This window comes from Cololabis saira, chromosome 8, assembly GCF_033807715.1.
Source record: "Cololabis saira isolate AMF1-May2022 chromosome 8, fColSai1.1, whole genome shotgun sequence".
Classification (NCBI taxonomy): Eukaryota; Metazoa; Chordata; class Actinopteri; order Beloniformes; family Belonidae; genus Cololabis; species Cololabis saira.
Genome location: NC_084594.1, coordinates 1,837,380 through 1,857,549, shown reverse-complemented (window position 1 = coordinate 1,857,549; position 20,170 = coordinate 1,837,380). Strand labels below are relative to the sequence as shown.

The window sequence follows — 20,170 nt, the reverse complement described above, 5'->3', positions numbered from 1 at the left end:
GAGGGCTAGTGGACATAACGAGGGCTAGTGGGGATAACGAGGGCTAGTGGACATAATGACGGCTAGTGGACATAACGAGGGCTAGTGGCCATAACGAGGGCTAGTGGACATAACGAGGGCTAGTGGGGATAACGAGGGCTAGTGGACATAATGACGGCTAGTGGACATAACGAGGGCTAGTGGCCATAACGAGGGCTAGTGGACATAATGACGGCTAGTGGACATAATGACGGCTAGTGGACATAATGACGGCTAGTGGACATAACGAGGGCTAGTGGACATAACGAGGGCTAGTGGACATAACGAGGGCTAGTGGGGATAACGAGGGCTAGTGGACATAACGAGGGCTAGTGGACATAACGAGGGCTAGTGGACATAACGAGGGCTAGTGGACATAACGAGGGCTAGTGGACATAACGAGGGCTAGTGGACATAACGAGGGCTAGTGGGGATAACGAGGGCTAGTGGACATAACGAGGGCTAGTGGACATAATGAGGGCTAGTGGACATAATGAGGGCTAGTGGACATAATGAGGGCTAGTGGACATAAGGAGGGCTAGTGGACATAACGAGGGCTAGTGGACATAACGATGGCTAGTGGACATAATGAGGGCTAGTGGACATAACGAGGGCTAGTGGACATAATGAGGGCTAGTGGACATAAGGAGGGCTAGTGGGCATAACGAGGGCTAGTGGACATAACGAGGGCTAGTGGGGATAACGAGGGCTAGTGGACATAAGGAGGGCTAGTGGACGTAACGAGGGCTAGTGGACATAACGAGGGCTAGTGGACATAATGAGGGCTAGTGGACATAACGAGGGCTAGTGGACATAACGAGGGCTAGTGGACATAACGAGGGCTAGTGGGCATAACGAGGGCTAGTGGACATAACGAGGGCTAGTGGACATAACAAGGGCTAGTGGACATAACGAGGGCTAGTGGGGATAACGAGGGCTAGTGGACATAACGAGGGCTAGTGGACATAACGAGGGCTAGTGGACATAACGAGGGCTAGTGGACATAATGAGGGCTAGTGGACATAACGAGGGCTAGTGGACATAAGGAGGGCTAGTGGACGTAACGAGGGCTAGTGGACATAATGAGGGCTAGTGGACATAACGAGGGCTAGTGGACGTAACGAGGGCTAGTGGACGTAACGAGGGCTAGTGGACATAACGAGGGCTAGTGGACATAACGAGGGCTAGTGGACATAATGAGGGCTAGTGGACATAAGGAGGGCTAGTGGGCATAACGAGGGCTAGTGGACATAACGAGGGCTAGTGGGGATAACGAGGGCTAGTGGACATAAGGAGGGCTAGTGGACGTAACGAGGGCTAGTGGACATAACGAGGGCTAGTGGACATAACGAGGGCTAGTGGACGTAACGAGGGCTAGTGGACGTAACGAGGGCTAGTGGACATAACGAGGGCTAGTGGACATAACGAGGGCTAGTGGACATAATGAGGGCTAGTGGACATAAGGAGGGCTAGTGGGCATAACGAGGGCTAGTGGACATAACGAGGGCTAGTGGGGATAACGAGGGCTAGTGGACATAAGGAGGGCTAGTGGACGTAACGAGGGCTAGTGGACATAACGAGGGCTAGTGGACATAATGAGGGCTAGTGGACATAACGAGGGCTAGTGGACATAACGAGGGCTAGTGGACATAACGAGGGCTAGTGGGCATAACGAGGGCTAGTGGACATAACGAGGGCTAGTGGACATAATGAGGGCTAGTGGACATAACGAGGGCTAGTGGACATAACGAGGGCTAGTGGACATAACGAGGGCTAGTGGGCATAATGAGGGCTAGTGGACATAACGAGGGCTAGTGGACATAACGAGGGCTAGTGGACATAACGAGGGCTAGTGGGGATAACGAGGGCTAGTGGACATAACGAGGGCTAGTGGACATAACGAGGGCTAGTGGACATAACGAGGGCTAGTGGACATAACGAGGGCTAGTGGACATAACGAGGGCTAGTGGACATAACGAGGGCTAGTGGACGTAACGAGGGCTAGTGGACGTAACGAGGGCTAGTGGACATAACGAGGGCTAGTGGACATAACGAGGGCTAGTGGACATAACGAGGGCTAGTGGACATAATGAGGGCTAGTGGACATAAGGAGGGCTAGTGGGCATAACGAGGGCTAGTGGACATAACGAGGGCTAGTGGACATAACGAGGGCTAGTGTGTATGAATCTAGCCCTTCACAGTGAGGGATTTCAGATTCTGACTCACCGACCGAGGGCCTGAGAAAATTTCCCAGAATGCTTTACATCATCATTTGCAGACTGAATCAAACAAAAAAACATGGCGGACGTTTGTTATTTTTTAGTGAATAAAATCAATATTTTGAGTTTCTACATAAAAATGCATTTTGATTACATTTCTAGCGAGAAATATATATTTTACTTTCATAACATTCACTCAGTGAATGTACATAATCACTCGCTTGGCCGTTGTTGTGAAGTCTTTTTCAGATGTCGCCAGAATAAAGGCTGATTTATGGTTCCGTGTTAAATCGACGCAGAGCCTACGGCGTAGGTTACGTGTCGATTTAACGCGGAACCATAAATCGCCGGCGGCTCTTCTCATCCCCGAAAACATCGGGTCAAATTTCTTAACAGGCGTTATTTGGATAAACTGAGCCCAGGTTGGGGATCTTAACGGTTACTTTTACGTCTGAAAAAATATTAAAACTTAATAAAGTGGCATATTAACAGCTACAGCTGAAATTAAAACAGCTTTTAGCTCTGGGCTTCCTGATATGGAGTGATGTTTGTGCAAACGTAACTACACAGTCGCTTACGTACCCGAACGTAAACCACGCAGTGACGTAGCAAGTGGTGTCCCAATCCCTAGGGAACATTACAAGGGCCCTAAAGTCTGTGGCTTCATTTTTAGGGCTAGTGGTAGAAAGTAGGGGGTGTATTGGGATTGGCCAAAAGTTTCCGAAGGGGAGGAGTGTAGGGAGGGGGGGGTTAATTGGAAATGTAAAAAAGGGATAAATGTAATGAAACCAGAGAGTTTATTCTTACCGTCCTCTGGGGGGGGGCACTGACTCCAGGGGTCTCCGTACTTCACATCCTGTCTGCGGGCCCTCCTGACACACACACACACACACACATACACACACACACACACACACACACACACACACACACACACAAACACACACACACACACACACACACACACACACACACACACACACACACAGGTTAGGATGTGCACGGCGTGTCTGCTCGTCTCCAATGACGGATCATCTAAAGTTTAAACTAAACTAAACAGTTTCTACTGAGAAAACCGGGGGACGCCCCCTGAAGCCCCGCCCCTGAACCAGTACAGGTCCTGGTCCTGGTCCTGGACTTGGACCAGGACCAGATCCAGGACCCGGACCAGGACCAGGACCAGGACCCGGTTTTCGTACCTCTTGCCGGGGGGGAAGTATCTGGAGCAGGTCTGGCCGTCCCAGGAGCAGTACGGGTCTCGGGCCAGGCAGCAGTCGGCACAGTCGGACCCGTAGAACTCACATCTCTGCAGACCGAGCTGGACCAGGCCCAGGTCGCTGGACACAAACAGCTGGTGCTGGGGGGGTGATGGGGGGGTAAAGGGTGGGGGGTGAGGGGGGGTAAGGGACGGGGGGGGGGCATGTCAACACTCGTCCTTTACTTAGAAACACGTCATCTCATCACAAAGGTTCACATCACCGTATCGGGGCATCAAGGTCGAGGTTTCAGGGTCGAGGTTTCTAGACCCCCCCCCCCCCCCCCCCCATGGGTGAGTTACAGCTCCTACATGTACATGAACTCCACACATACAGCTGTACTTCCTTCCTCCTTCCTGCCTCCCTATATTCACTTCCTGCTAGCCGATCCCAGCAGGAAGCCGGACCTGCACGTCCATTGTTTACGCCGATGACGCCGCTGTTTACCCAGCAGCCCCGGGAAGTCCTTCAGGTGCTGCAGCCCCGGGAATGTTTCTCTGACAGCAGCCCCGGGAAGTCCTTCAGGTGCCGGAGTCACCGGGAATGTTTCTCTGACCCGGGAAGTCCTTCAGGTGCTGCAGTCACGGGAATGTTTCTCTGACAGCAGCCCCGGGAAGTCCTTCAGGTGCCGGAGTCACCGGGAATGTTTCTCTGACCCGGGAAGTCCTTCAGGTGCTGCAGTCACAGGAATGTTTCTCTGACAGCAGCCCCGGGAATGTTTCTCTGACAGGAGCCCCGGGAAGTCCTTCAGGTGCTGGAGTCTCCGGGAATGTTTCTCTGACCCGGGAAGTCCTTCAGGTGCTGCAGTCACGGGAATGTTTCTCTGACAGCAGCCCCGGGAATGTTTCTCTGACAGGAGCCCCGGGAAGTCCTTCAGGTGCTGGAGTCACCGGGAATGTTTCTCTGACAGTTATTTATGTGTTTATATGAGTCCATACGTCCTCTATCTGCGCCAGCACGGCTTAATGCACTGCAAAATCAAACATCAGACCCATTGGACTAGACCAGGGGTCGGCAACACAAAATGTTGAAAGAACCATATTGGACCAAAAACACAAAAAACTAATATGTCTAGAGCCACAAACTGAAAAGCCTTAGAATGAAGGCAACACATGCTGCATGTATCTATATTAGTTATAACTGGCGGAAGATTTTTTTTTCATTATGCACTTTGAGAAAAAAGTGGAAATGTCAAAAAAAAGTGGAAATGTTGCTGAAAAAGTCAAAATTTCGAGAAAAAATTCGAAATGTCGAGAAAAAAGTCGAGATGTCGAGGAAAAAGTCGAGATGTCGAGGAAAAAGTCAAAATTTCGAGAAAAAAGTCGAAATGGCGAGATTAAAAAAGAAAGAAAAAAAGAAGAAAAAAAGAAAAAAAGGAGAAAAAGGAGAAAAAAAAGAAAAAAAGAAAGGAAGAAAGAATAAAAAAATGAGAAAAAAAAAACAAAAAAAAGATAAAAAATAAGAAAAAAAGGTCAAACATTTTTGAAAAAGCTCCAGGAGCCACTAGGGCGGCGCTAAAGAGCCGCATGCGGCTCTAGAGCCGCAGGTTGCCGACCCCCGGACTAGACTAAAGATGTGAGTTCAACTTGCAATCGCTGCAAGTTAACGCTCATGTGCACATGTTTTTGTTGTGTTGAACTTGAAGACTTTTGGTCTCTCATTTTTAGAACAATTTCTGATTGCCTTAATAAATGAATTTCTCCGTGCCCGTCTATAGCCGTCTATAGCCGTCTTCAGCGTTCCCCCAGACACAATTGTTCTTTCAAATGTAGAGGCTGACTGCGTTGCTTTTGCCACTCTGCTCTCCAGGCGATTAGTTTTATTCAAATGGAAGGAGCTCCTAACCCTAACTCACTTACCCACTGGATAAGGGATTTACTCTGTTTTTTGAAGCCAGAGAAAATAAAGCATTCCATGAGAGGCTCTGCTAAAACTTTTCTAAATTGTGGAACCCTTTCCTGAAACACATTAAAGAAATTATTTAATTGTCTGCAGTCCCATAATCACTAAATCCTGTCTACCAATTTAAAAACCACCAGCTTCATTTCTTCTGATCTCCATGCGTCCTGTCACGTGTCACAGTACCTACTTGTGTTTTTTTTGTCTTTCTTTCTTGTTTGTTTTGTTGTTGTTATCTCTGACTTTACATTTTGCTGAGGGTATCACGTACTTTATTGTACATACCATGGGCCAAATCCACAAAAGGATTGCGCGGCTTTTGCGGCCGCTAAACCGGTGCAAATGAGACAAAAAGAGAGCGTCTAATTCACAAAGCACCCGCAAAGGGGGAATTGCACCACAAACTGCGCTGCCAAGCAAATAGTGTCATGGTGCGCCTGTGTCATTTGCATGCATGTAAATTAGGTAATATTCATACAATCGGCGCAAAATTGCCCCCTTTCTGTGCAAATAAGCCTCATTGCAAAAACCGTCTAATTCACAAAGGCCAGCGCTATTTGCCACACGCAAAAATAGTGGAGCAAATACCGTCTTTTCGAAGCGTGTATTAACTGCGCGCAAACTCACTCCTCACTCCCCTCTGTCTCTGTTTCTCTCTCTCTTCAATATCATTCAAGCCTGTGTGATACTGAATGATATTAAGGGTGAAATCTACAGTCAGACATGACTGTAAACAGTCAGATCAAGTGGGGTTGTGGACTTATCTCGGATTTAAAAATAAAAATAACAGGACGGAGCTCAGGATTCATCCATACAGTAGGGGCTGCTTTATTACAAACAATTCCACCATATAAACATATAAATCTAGAATGTGTGTGTTTAACAGCTGACCTGTAGGTGTGTGTAGCAAAACACAGAACATGAATTACCGTCAGATCCTGATCTGGGGCCTCATCTATAAAGCTGTGTAAATCTGTGTGCTGAAATATGGAGAACACTGGAAACAGCTCTGCTCACTTACTCAGACAAGGGAAAATCGCACTCTGCTGCAAAACTTTATGGGCGTGTTTGCGCTGGTATATCATTAGAGCAAAATCTTTTGTGAATAGGACCTTAAAGCGGGGCAAATTGCGGGCGCAAATGCGGCGCAATTCACAGCGCTATTTGCGGGCGCAATCTATTCTTTGTGGATTTGGCCCCATGTTTTATATTGTAGTTCATGCATGTTCTGCCTCCACCTAGTTGTTGACCATAATCTTGTTTTTTGTCTTTTTTTTGTACCTGTCTTCATGAAAAACTGAAAATCTTAATAATCAAAAAAAACTTCCCAAAGCTGTTAGAAGATAAAGATAACTGAGGATTTAAATGCTCGCTTGAATACTTTTTGATTTCTTTGTTTTTTGCTATTTTTCTCTTTCTACTTTATTCTACCGTTGAACCGGACCGTGATGACGGTTGCTAAGCAACTGGCACGAGGTAAGCTACAATAGCGTGTGGTAAGACGGCTAACTGCGCTAGTACACCTACATAATCTCCAACACAAACGTTCTTACACTTACAGAACCAAAGATCCTTTTGGATTTAAAAAACAAACATTTACATTTCCCCCTGAAGCCGAGGTGTGGCGGCTGCCGGACCTTCATGCCCAATTGACGCCCCTGTTTACAACGTTCTTTTATCTACAGGTCAATGTTTCTCTGGAATAATCTACCTCAGTATCTCCTCTGGATTTACAGTAAATCCATTTTTAAGAGGAAACTTAAAATCTATTTAAGACAGTAATTTCATCTGTTTGTTTTGTTGTGGATATGATTTGCTTTAGATGATGAGTTTGTCTATTATCTATTGTATGTATTGTTCTGGCTTTTATTTTTAGATTTTTGTTTTGTGTGCTTTTTAATTGTGATTGTACTGTATGTTTTGCAGACCACGGGAAGACTAGCTGACTGCTACGGCACCAGCTAATGAAGATCCTTAATAAATAAATAAATAAAATGAATAACCAACAGCAGACGGACCTCAGAACCACAGAGGACTGGACTTACTCTCTTGGTGGACAGCTGCATGCTCAGGATGGGAGTCGGACTCTGCCGGAAAAAGAAGAGAACAACATCAGCATGGGAGAGAGTTCATACATCAAGGTAGGGCTGGGCAATATATCGAGATTTTAATATATATCGATATATTTTCAAACGCGATATGGTACGAGACAATATCATTTATATCAATTTTTTTTTTTTTTATGATTTTGATATAGCTTATTTTGTGACAAATTGACTTGAATGTTTTATTTGAGATTGTCACAAATGTTTTGTTATTTGCACAACTGTCAACCTCAGTGGAAAAGTCTGCCTGTTACTGTCTACATTGTATTAATTGCACAGTGTATTTTAATTTAATTGTTATGCAGGAAAGGGATATTTGTTTTATTTTATTCAAGAAGCATTTTTATTCTATATATGCAGGCAGTTTATTTTTATTTCATTTGTTTTATACATGTTGATATTGTGCAGACCTCTGTTAATAAAGGAACCTGTGTGACATTTGGCACGAGGCTTTGTATTAAAACTGACTGTTTTTTTAAGGGTTTGATCAGAAAAAAATGAAGCTAACAGAGATGCTAACAGAGATGCTAACAGGGATGCTAACAGAGATGCTAACAGAGAAGCTAACAGAGATGCTAACAGAGTTGCTAACAGAGATGCTAACAGAGATGCTATGCTATAATGCTTTGGGGGAAACCCCAATTATGGCACAGAAAAAATATCGATATATATCAAGTATTGCCATTCAGCTGGAAAATATCGAGATATGACTTTTGGTCCATATCGCCCAGCCCTACATCAAGGTCAAGGTCGAGGTCAAGATTTAGGTCAAGGTCGAGGTTGAGGACCCTTCGGAGGTCCGTTAGTCCTGGTTTCAGTTCTGGTACCACTAGTTCCGGTAGGAACATCTAAAGTGGGGAGGTCTGGACAGATTTCATGGGAGCACCGGAGCTTTAGAATTTTGGCGAGCCAGCCAGGAGGGAGACCTGTTCCAGGTTTTCATTTGTTTTTACTTTCTGGTTCAATATTTATCTCTTTTGATATTTATCAAAAGACGTTTTCTGATTAAAATACGTTTTTTTTTTTTTCAAACCAATAATTTTTTATTTCAATATTATTTCATATTCACATAGCTGCCAATCACTCTAAGTTAAATAAATAAATAACATTAAAAAAAAAAAAGATTGAACTCTTTGGTAACCCTGGATTACACAAACATAACGTAACATTAGCGTAGGCTAAGCTAAAGTGGCTAACTGTGATTGACATGAGGTGGGCATGTCCCAGCCGAGTCAGTTCCCCTGCAGGTTAAGATAAAAGCCCCCGGAGGTGTTCCTCAGGAAACCGGGTGGTGACATCACAGAGGATTTGTTCTTCTTCTTCTGCGGTCTGGTGCAGACCGGCGTCTCCAGCCGCCAATCAGAGATCAGGGGTCCTCCGTCCTCCTGCTGCAGATCTCAGTCAACCGGACATTTTCCTGTCGCATCCTGTTTGTTTCACGGCTTCGCTTCACTTCCTTCCCTTGTTCTCAGCATTGATCCATTTCTGGTCTCCGCCTCCGTCTGCTGACTCCTCCCTCCTCTCGTCCTGGCTCCGCCTCCATCTGTTGACTCCTCCCTCCTCCCGTCCTGGCTCCGCCTCCGTCTGCTGACTCCTGACTCCTCCATCCTCATCGTTCCTCTTCCACTACTTTTCTATTCTTATCCTGGATCTTTTCCAAAGTAACATCCCTGATTTTTTCCATAATTTATTTTATCCATCACTTCTCTCTCTCTCTCTTTCTCTGGATTCCCCCTTGGATTATTTACCCAGAGTTCCTTGAGAAATATGCGCCCTGCCGTCTGTTTTTAGGTTGCTGACGAACGTGTTGCCCGGTGGGCAGGACGGAACTGGGAACCACCACAACAACAAACTTCATCCAAACATCACACAGAGACACACGCTGATGACATCACAGATGAAGAGATGACATCACAGATAAAGAGATGACATCACAGATGAAGAGATGACATCACAGATGAGAGATGACATCACAGATACAGAGATGACATCGCAGATACAGAGATGACATCACAGATAAAGAGATGACATCACAGATACAGAGATGACATCACAGATAAAGAGATGACATCACAGGTGGGCGGGGCCTGGACCTACCTGGAAGACGGTCAGCTCCTCCAGGATGATCTCCTCCGTCTCCCCGTTGTCCTTAATGACTGAAACGGCTTTTACCACCTTCCCGTCATCTGGATCAGAAAAACTTTTATTATTTATCATCACTCACTCATCTTCTTCCGCTTTATCCGTTCCAGGGTCGCGGGGGCAGCAGCCTCAGCAGGGATGCCCAGACTTCCTTCACCCCAGACACTTCCTCCCTCTCTTCCTCCATCTCTTCCTCCAGCTCTTCCGGGGGGAGTCTGAGGCGTTCCCAGGCCAGGCGAGAGACAGAGTCTCTCGCCTGGCCTGGGTCTTCCTCGGGGTCTCCTCCCGGTGGGACATGCCTGGAACACCTCCCTAGGGAGGAGGGACATGCCTGGAACACCTCCCTAGGGAGGAGGGACATGCCTGGAACACCTCCCTAGGGAGGAGGGACATGTCTGGAACACCTCCCTAGGGAGGCGTCCAGGAGGATCCGGTACAGATGCCCAAGCCACCTCAGCTGACTCCTCTCAAGTGTGAAGGAGCAGCGGCTCGACTCCGAGCTCCTCCCGGGTGACCGAACTCCTCACCCTATCTCTAAGGGAGCGTCCAGCCACCCTGCGGAAGAAACTCATCTCTAAGGGAGGAAACTCATCTCTAAGGGAGGAAACTCATCTCTAAGGGAGCGTCCAGCCACCCTGCAGAGGAAACTCATCTCTAAGGGAGCGTCCAGCCACCCTGCAGAGGAAACTCATCTCTAAGGGAGGAAACTCATCTCTAAGGGAGGAAACTCATCTCTAAGGGAGGAAACTCATCTCTAAGGGAGGAAACTCATCTCTAAGGGAGCGTCCAGCCACCCTGCGGAGGAAACTCATCTCTAAGGGAGGAAACTCATCTCTAAGGGAGGAAACTCATCTCTAAGGGAGGAAACTCATCTCTAAGGGAGCGTCCAGCCACCCTGCGGATGAAACTCATCTCTAAGGGAGGAAACTCATCTCTAAGGGAGCGTCCAGCCACCCTGCGGAGGAAACTCATCTCGGCCGCTTGTATCCGTGATCTCGTCCTTTCGGTCACTCCCCAAAGTTCATGACCATAGGTGAGGGTAGGTGCGTAGATTGACCGGTAAATCAAGAGCTTCTTCTTTCGACTCAGCTCCCTCTTTATTATTTATTTATTTATTTATTTATTTATTTATTTATTTATTTATTTATTTATTTATTTATTTATTTATTTATTTATTTATTTATTTATTTATCTATTTATTTATTTATTTATTCATATCAGCCGGTTTAGAAACACTGATGGAGGTGGACCCACCAGTCCAAATTGATTTATAGACTAGACTAGTCTAGACCAGACCAGACTAAACTAGACCAGACCAGACCAGACCAGATTAACCCAGGACCCCCCCCCCCCCCAGGACGTCCCCCCTCACCTGTGCCCAGGTGCAGCACGTCGTAGGGCCCCTCCTCGGCCTCCACCCGGTCCACCACCACCCTGCGGATCATGTAGGGCGCGTTGACCCGGGTCAGGACGGGCCGTCCCCCCAGGGGCAGGACCGGCTCCCACATCAGCTGGTGCTGCCGCATGAAGCTCACCACCTCGTCAGGGAAGTCCTGGGTGCTCTGGTGCTGGGGGTCGTACGTCTCGCTGGGACACTGGGGACAGACGGGACGGGTGAGGACAAGGGGACACAGGGACACGGGGGGACCAGTGAGGACACAGGGACACGCCCACTTCCTGTCAACCAACCACAGGTCTCAGGTCTCAGGTCTCAGATCAGGTCTTGGGTCTCCCAGACTGGACAAGACTAGAACTGACCAGACCAGATCAGATCAGATCAGGTCTCAGATCTCAGTTCCTTTAGAGCAGGGGTCACCGACCCGGTGCCCACGTGCACCAGGTCGCCCGTAGCAACCGCATCAGTCGCCCACAGGCCAGTTCTAAAAATAGCACTAATCCCGAACTAGCTCTGTCTAAAATTGTATTTAATTGTGTTGCTATTCTTTTTAAATTACATTCACAGTGATGTTAACTCAAAAACGAATACACAAAAACGTTAATAAAAAAGAAACATATATATATAAATCATGAAAAGAGTCAGGTCAGTCTAGTTTCATGACCAAACACAGCTTTGCTGAGACGAGCTCGTGAGCTGCAAAGCAAAGATGAGGAACCGGTTTCTACCGACAAAAACATGGCAGGAAAAAGGAAGAAAACGTATCATTTTCACAGTGAATGGGAGGGAGAGTTATTTTTTACTAACGTGAAAGAAAACTGTGTGTCTCTCATTTGCAATGCGACTGTGGCGACGGCTAAAGGCTGATTTCAGGTTCCGCGTTTCACCAACGCAGAACCTACGGCGTAGGGGACGCAGCGCCGCGTACTCTACGCCGTAGGTTGTGCGTCCATTTTACGCGGGACCATAAATCAGGCTTAAGCGGCACAACGTGGAGAGACATTTCAGTAAAATATCACAAGATTTATTTTAAAAGGAGTCAGTTTTTGTCAAATCTTACATAATTGATCATTTGTACAAACCTGCTTCAGAGTTCATGATTTGATAAAAACTGTTAGTGGCTTGTGAAAATTGAAAAAGATTTCCTGCAAATTGTTGTGGAAGTGATCATTTGAAAATGAAACTTTTGGAAAGGTATATAAGAAACTAAATATTGCATGTTGAAATGTATTTGTTTCCTACCTTGTTTAATCATTCTGAATAATTATTTTTGATGAATCATTAACGATTAGTGTCTTCATTAATAATAATGTTAAATTAAAGGTAAACTGTGTAACTTTGTTATTTCAGCAGTGTTTTATCAAAGTGGTCGCCCTTTGCATTACTCAGTGCTCTTGAAGTCGCTCTCAGTTTCAAGCAGGTTGGTTGGTTTAGAGACTTTCAAACAAACTTTAATCTCAGAACATGAAAATTATTTCACATTATTTGACGGTTTGTGATTTCTGGAAACTGCAGAAGAAAAGAAGAAAAAAGAAAAGAAGAAAAGAAAAGACAGCTTGAAGAATGTATTTCATAACGTGTCCAACCACCTGCTGACATGCGGTTACGGCTGTAATTCCTCCTGGGACGAGAAACACGAGCAAGACGGAGAGATGACGGATGGAGAGAAGAGAGACGGAGAGACGGAGAGATGATGGATGGAGAGAAGAGAGACGAGAGACAGAGAGATGATGGATGGAGAGAAGTGGAGGTGAAGTGAGACCTGAAAAGTCGTAACTCCCAGCGGGGAGTCGGTGATCAGGAATTCATCGACATCGGCATGACAGTTTCATTGAGCTGTTACTCATTCTGCCCCCCCACCCCGACACGGTTCTACAGACCTGCCCCCCCCCCCCCCCCCCCCCCCCGACAGACCCTGCCCCCCCTCGACCCCCCAAGACCAAGACCTGAATCTGGACTCGGGTCTCATAGGAAACTCTTCCTCTATTATATTATTATAATATATTATATATTTAGTTCTTTTCCGTAATCTGAGCGTTCAAGTGTGAAACTGCAGGGGCCCCAGAACGGAACCCTGGGGAACTCCACACCTTATCTTCACACAATCGGTTACTGTGTTACTGCAAAGAGCCACATTGTACACATGCTCACATCAACTACCCATGATCCCTCACTCCCTCCTCTCTCTGACACATAAAAATACCATTAGAAAACAGTGAAATCCTGCAATCTGATTGGTTGTTAACTGTGGTATAATGATCTGATTGGTTGTTAACTGTGGTATAATGATCTGATTGGTTGTTAACTGTGGTATAATGATCTGATTGGTTGTTAACTGTGGTATAATGATCTGATTGGTTGTTAACTGTGGTATAATGATCTGATTGGTTGTTAACTGTGGTATAATGAGCTTATACCACGGCTTCTATTCTAAAGCCTCATCACAGCAGATCATTCCACGTCAGGGAAGCAACAATGTTTCCATAACAACACCAACTGGTACAGATTTATGACGTTACAGCAGGTAGAAAAAAGTAGCTGGTGTTAAAGTTTATTTTTTATTTGCATTGACAATTAATGAGTCATGTTGACGGTAAACTTTGATCTCCGGGGAGGAGCTAAACGTTAGTGGGGAGGAGCTAACGATTCTGTCTCCGACATGCGGAGCTACATCTGGAGGATGGACTATTGTTTTACACAGTGGGGATATTTTTACTGGATTATATGTATTTCTGATTAATTAAAAACTACATAAAATAGATTGTGTATTCCTCTTTCAAATTTACAATGTTGGTAACCGTTTTACAAAAAGCTTTGTGTCGGGCCGGAGACGCCGCTCAGCTGTGATATAATGAGCGTATACCACGACCTGTCCTGATGTATTGCTTAAATATTAATATTTAATTTATATTAGATATATTAAACTCCCACTCTGTTAAAAACGTCCTGTGTTTATCTTCATATTTTCGTTTGGCCGTGCATTTTTTTCCCTGCCATTTTGAGAGTGGATTTTTTCAACCTGAGCGCTAGCGCCCGTATGGTTCAACGGGTTGAGCAGTAACTTATGTAAACCTTCCCCTGTACAGAGACGCGGGTTTGATTCCAGTCGCGGCGTATTTTGCCATCCACTTCCTACGTGTCTGTCTTTCACTACACCATCAAATAAAGTCGCAAGAGCCGCAGGTTGGCCCCTCTGTCTCATAGCTCCAGTCTGTAGCTACGCAGCAACACCAGCTAAGTACCAAACCAGAAACACATTTATGACCTTTACTAGGTCAGATCTGGCAACCCTGGATAGTGGACTAGTAGAAGAGGGGGTGTCCAAACCAGGACTTGTGACCTGGACTTCAGTTCCTGGATGTCCGTGGTCGTGCATCCTCAGCAGGAAGTCCTCAGGACCGACTTCCTGCCCGGCACGATAGCGAGGGAACAGTTATCTCGGGGGACTCACGGTTCCAGGTCTCGGGTACGAGGGAACAACAGTTATCTCGGGGGATAGACGGTTCCGAGTCTCGGGTACGAGGGAAAATTGCAGGGGCCCCAGAACGGAACCCTGGGGAACTCCACACCTTATTTTTATACCAGGGGTGGCCAACAAGTCAGAGCCACAATTGGTTACCGTGTTACTGCAAAGAGCCACATCAACTCCCCATGATCCCTCACTCCCTGCTCTCTCTGAGGGGACCCGGGGACTCACGGTTTCCGGGTCTCGGGTACAAGGGAACAGTTTTCTCGGGGGACTCACGGTTCCGGGTCTCGGGTACGGGATCCGGCCCTTGTACTCCACCCAGCGGTAGTCCGGACCCTCCTTGTGGGCGAACGGCCCGTTGAAGGCGGCGCGGATGGAGGCCATGGAGAAGACGCAGACCGCCGAACCCCGGAAGATGGAGCTGTGGGGGAAGAGGACAAGGGGGACCCTTAAAAACTGGATCCTAGTGGTCTCTGGTGGTCCGTAGAGGACCTGCAGGTCTGGATCTGGACCCTAGTGGTCTGTAGAGGACCTGCAGGTCTGGATCTGGACCCTAGTGGTCTGTAGAGGACCTGCAGGTCTGGATCTGGACCCTAGTGGTCTGTAGAGGACCTGCAGGTCTGGATCTGGACCCTAGTGGTCTGTAGAGGACCTGCAGGTCTGGATCTGGACCCTAGTGGTCTGTAGAGGACCTGCAGGTCTGGATCTGGACCCTAGTGGCCCCAGTTCTTCCTAATCCACCTGATCCAGAACCTGCAGCAGAACCAGAACCGGTTCTCACCTGGAGGTGCTGAAGACGCCGTAGACCGTCGGGTTCTGGGGGTCCTTGGTCTCCAGAACAAAGATGTCCTCTAGAAGAGACATAGGTGAGTCAGTAGGGGGACGTTAGGGTGGCCCAAGACCAGGACCAGGTCCAGGACCAGGACCAGGACCAGGTCCAGTTACCTAGCTCAGTGTCTCCCCCCCTGGGGGGGCGCCAGAGATCTCTGGGGGCACGAAACTTTGTCTGCTTCGAAATTATGCAGTTGTAAAAATTATATTTACACGTTAAATAAATAAAAAATCATAATAACACCTAATGGAATACAGTAATCCAAGTCTGTATAAACACACTTTTGAAACATATTTTGGTCATTTTAAAATACTGAGTTATTTATCAGGATAAAAACTTAAAAACGTATTATTATATAATTTTTCAACATTTAATCATACTACTACTCCGACAGGTTGTTAAAGAAAAATGTTAAAAATGTTCGCGCTCATATTAAAAGAGACATTTTTCAGAAATATTTGTATGTCCTTGCAATTATTTTTTGTGTGTATTTTATACATTGGTGACACAAAATGAAGGTGAGAAAAACAAAGTATAGGGTAAACCAAAGAGAAATGTATAAAAAAAACATAATTAATGTTAATTTTTTCAATTAAAGATTTGTAACGAATCACTTTACTCTTTTGGTGCTAGTACGTACGGGTTGGGGGGCCGGCTGGTCTTAGACACAAGTAGGGGGGGGAACAAGGAAAAAAGGTTGAGGACCACTGACCTAGCTCATCGAAGTGGGTGTCCACCCCGGCCGGTCCTGGAACCGAGCAGACCAGCCGGGCCTTGAGGAAGGTGGTCCAGCGGTTGATGAGGCTCCGTTTCCCCCCGACGTCGTTCTGCAGGGATCAGACATGAACGACGGGTCAAGACCAGCACCAACGGTGCGGGGAGGGCTTGGCTAGCGGCGGTACCGACCTTGCAGACCCGGGCCACCCGGCTGTGGACCCGCCGGTCCCACTGACCCGCCTCCACCGCCTTCTCCCTGAAGAAGAAGTAGACCTTGTCGTCGTCGGGGCTGTGGGTGTCGGGGATGGAGAAGGAGCCCACGAAGTCCGGTTCTGGAGGGGGAACAGAACCAAAGTTACCACTGTAACTGCAGTTCTATGAGTCCCGGATGACGCCAGGCGGTGCTGTCAGTACTGGAGTTGAGAGGGGATGAGGGGGGATGGCATCCCCCCTGAAATAAAAACGGTCCAAATCACCCCCCCTGAAATAAAAACGGTCCAAATCATCCCCCCCTGAAATAAAAAGGGTCCAAATCATCCCCCCTGAAATAAAAACGGTCCAAATCCTCCCCCCCTGAAATAAAAACGGTCCAAATCCTCCCCCCCTGAAATAAAAACGGTCCAAATCATCCCCCCCTGAAATAAAAACGGTCCAAATCATCCCCCCTGAAATAAAAACGGTCCAAATCATCCCCCCCTGAAATAAAAATGGTCCAAATCATCCCCCCCTGAAATAAAAACGGTCCAAATCCTCCCCCCTGAAATAAAAATGGTCCAAATCATCCCCCCCTGAAATAAAAACGGTCCAAATAATCCCCCCCTGAAATAAAAACGGTCCAAATCCTCCCCCCCTGAAATAAAAACGGTCCAAATCCTCCCCCCCTGAAATAAAAACGGTCCAAATCATCCCCCCCTGAAATAAAAACGGTCCAAATCATCCCCCCTGAAATAAAAACGGTCCAAATCATCCCCCCTGAAATAAAAATGGTCCAAATCATCCCCCCCTGAAATAAAAACGGTCCAAATAATCCCCCCCTGAAATAAAAACAGTCCAAATCATCCCCCCTGAAATAAAAACGGTCCAAATCATCCCCCCTGTAAAACTGCCATCCCTCCTTTCCATCCCTTATGTCATTTCATCAATGAATGTGGTTTTACTGCTATTTCAACATTTAGAGTCATCACCAGAAAAATAACACCAGAAAAATAACTTATTTGACAATTTTCACCTGTTTCAAGTAAATTTTCACTTGAAATAAGTAGAAAAATCTGCCAGTGGGCTGGCAGATGGATCCAGGGCAGCCATGCAACCAGTACAAGACCATCCATACAGCGTCTGGTTCGGTAGAAACCAAGCAACAAATCTGGGAGAGGGGAGCGGACACGCTGCCTTCACCAACAAAGTTGGTTTAAGTTGCTGTGGTTCTTGGGTTGCTTCAAACAAGAAGAACAAATGTAACAAGTGGGAGAGGGAAGCAAAACGCTGCCTTTACAAATAATGTAACTTTCTTAACAAGAAACACAAATGTTACAAGTGGGAGAGGGGAGCAGACATGCTGTCTTCACCAATAATGTAACTTCCTTAACAAGAAATCACAATTGCAACAGGTGGGAGAGGGGAGTGGACACACTGCCTTCTCCAACAAAGTTGGTTTAAGTTGCTGTGGTTCTTGGATTGCTTCAAGCAAGAAGAACAAATGTAACTAGTGGGAGAGGGGAGCGGACACGCTGCTTTCACCAATAACGTAACTCTCTTAACAAGAAAAAATAAATGTAACAGGTGGGAGAGGGGAGTGGACACGCTGCTTTCACCAATAATGTAACTCTCTTAACAAGAAAATAAAAAAAAGCCAAGCTGAACAGACCCAAATGATCCAAATTACCTCCTGTCAGCAATGCTGGGGGGGCAGGGCGGAGACGCCACCACCACCAGAAAGACAGAGCAACAGGAGCACAATCAAATAACGCGCCGGCCACAGCCTCTCAGAGGACGAGAAATCGTTACTCCTGCCTTGATGGCACGAAGCTGCAAAGGGCCGACAGTGTAGGGAGGAAAGGAAGAAGCTTGATCAAGCTCCTATTTCCGCCTTGTACTCCAGACGCGCGATCGTGAGAAGAAAAAAGGAACCGATCACCTGCTGACGCCGGAAGATATTCCCTTCCGGGGGTCATGCAGGGTTCACGGTGACATTGGTGTTATTTGTACTCGACATGCTCGAGCAGAGATATCCAGTTCTTACAGCACCGCCTGGCGTCATCAAGGGACAAAATAGAACCCGGTTCTGAGAGGGATGGATGGATGGATGATGGATGGATGGATGGATGATGGATGATGAACAGATGAATGGATGATTCCTACCGTTGAGCCAGTTGTGATCAAAAGCCTCCGTCCTGATATAATCCTGGCTGCTTCCCTGAACCGCCGTCCGAAAGATGGCGGCGTTGGCCCCCATGAAGTCCACCGAGGTGCCCGAGTACAGCTCTCCGTCTGGGGGACAAACCAGGAGAAACACCCTGGAACCGGTATATATAATAATAATATATATAATAATGTGTGTGTGTGTGTGTGTGTGTGTGTGTGTGTGTGTGTGTGTGTGTGTGTGTGTGTGTGTGTGTGTGTGTGTGTGTGTGTGTGTGTGTGTGTGTGTGTGTGTGAGACCCACCGGTCAGTCTGGCGGTGAAAGGTTCTCTGGGACTGAAGGGACATTTCCCTCTCCCCGACTCCAGTGGGTGGGACAACACGAACACTGGCTCCTGCAGGGGGGGACCGGGGGGGGGTGGGGGGGGGGGACCACACACAGACAAGATGAACCACAAAACTGGACTCTCCGCCCCCCCGGGTCCAGGGTTCCCCTCACGGGTCGGTGCTGATCCAGAAGGAAACAGAGATGAATGATTTTCAGGGACGGACCGAGTACCTCGGCATCATCAGCCCCATCCGTCAGGTGCTGATGGTGCGTCAGGTGCTGATGGTGCACCCTCAGGTGCTGAAGGTGCACCATCAGGTGCTGACGGTGCACCATCAGGTGCTGACGGTGCACCATCAGGTGCTGACGGTGCACCATCAGGTGCTGACGGTGCACCATCAGGTGCTGACGGTGCACCGTTAGGTGCTGATGGTGCACCAGGTGCAGGTTGTTGTTGGTTGTCCATGGAGTCCGATGATGACGTCCACTTATGTCCTTAGCGGTGAGTTGGTTGGTGGCTAAAGAGCCCTGTCCTGGAACCACAGGTTTGATTGCAGGTAGGGCAGGTGTAGGTTAGGGTTAGGGTTGTGTAGGTTGTAGTTGTGCTGGTGTTACTGGCAGTCAAGGGTGTGTTTCTCCTGAGTCTCCGTTGTTGCCTCCTGTCAGTCCTGTCTTCCTCCAGCCTGCACCTTCATGGCAGCGCTGCTGCCACAGGTGGCGGTCAGCAGCAGCGTCTCTAGGTCCTCAGGCCTGATCTTCCTCAGTGAGGTCTCTAGCTGATCCTCGTACCTCTACTTGGGGTCCACCTGCCAGGCGCCGTCCAGGGTGTAGTGACATGTCCGAGCCAGCGCAGTTGGTGCTGAGTGATCGTGGCCTCAATGCTCTGCAGTTGGTCTTGGCAGGTATTTCAGTATGAGGTACATGATCACGCCAGGTGAGGCCGAGGATACGCTGGAGGCAGCCGATATGGAAGCTCCAGGGCCTTGATGTGACGGTTATATGTGGTCCAAGCTTCACAGCTGTAGAGGAGGGTGGTGGTGCAGACAGCCTGTTAGACCGGAACTTTGGTGTATAGGTGGAGGTTGTTGTTCTGACACACTCTTCGTCGTCGTCTCCCAAAGGCAGCCGATGCCTGCTTGATCCAATTTTGGATTTCACTGTCAATGCTGCAGTCTTCAGAGAGGACACTGCCTAGGTACTTGAAAGATGGTGTTAGTTTTAGTGGCTTGTGGTCGATGGGGAAGGAGGGCAGGGTGTTGGATGCTGGAACTCCATTGGCAGACCACTTCTGTTTTGATGGTGTTGACTGATAGCCCCGTCCTGCTGCAGGCCTTGACAACCACAGCAAAGATGGCTTGAAGGTCTTGTGGAGAGTGTTGCCACAAGAGCACAGTCGTCTGCGTACGGCAGCTCAAGGACCCGCTCTCTGGA

General features: G+C 47.5%; 1 protein-coding gene across 1 annotated transcript in view; it reads right to left on the bottom strand.

Moving 5' to 3' along the window:
- Positions 1-20,170, bottom strand: part of si:dkey-49n23.1 (semaphorin-3D) — an 89,212-nt gene that overhangs the window by 10,063 nt on the left and 58,979 nt on the right. The window contains exons 6-16 of the mRNA XM_061726573.1: positions 18,716-18,808; positions 18,412-18,540; positions 16,243-16,385; positions 16,049-16,163; positions 15,286-15,355; positions 14,781-14,925; positions 11,012-11,234; positions 9,595-9,683; positions 7,438-7,479; positions 3,437-3,594; positions 3,045-3,109 (exon numbers count right to left, since the gene is read on the bottom strand). Of these exons, the coding sequence (XP_061582557.1) occupies positions 3,045-3,109; positions 3,437-3,594; positions 7,438-7,479; positions 9,595-9,683; positions 11,012-11,234; positions 14,781-14,925; positions 15,286-15,355; positions 16,049-16,163; positions 16,243-16,385; positions 18,412-18,540; positions 18,716-18,808 (1,272 nt within the window). The remainder of the gene's footprint in view (positions 1-3,044; positions 3,110-3,436; positions 3,595-7,437; positions 7,480-9,594; positions 9,684-11,011; positions 11,235-14,780; positions 14,926-15,285; positions 15,356-16,048; positions 16,164-16,242; positions 16,386-18,411; positions 18,541-18,715; positions 18,809-20,170) is intronic.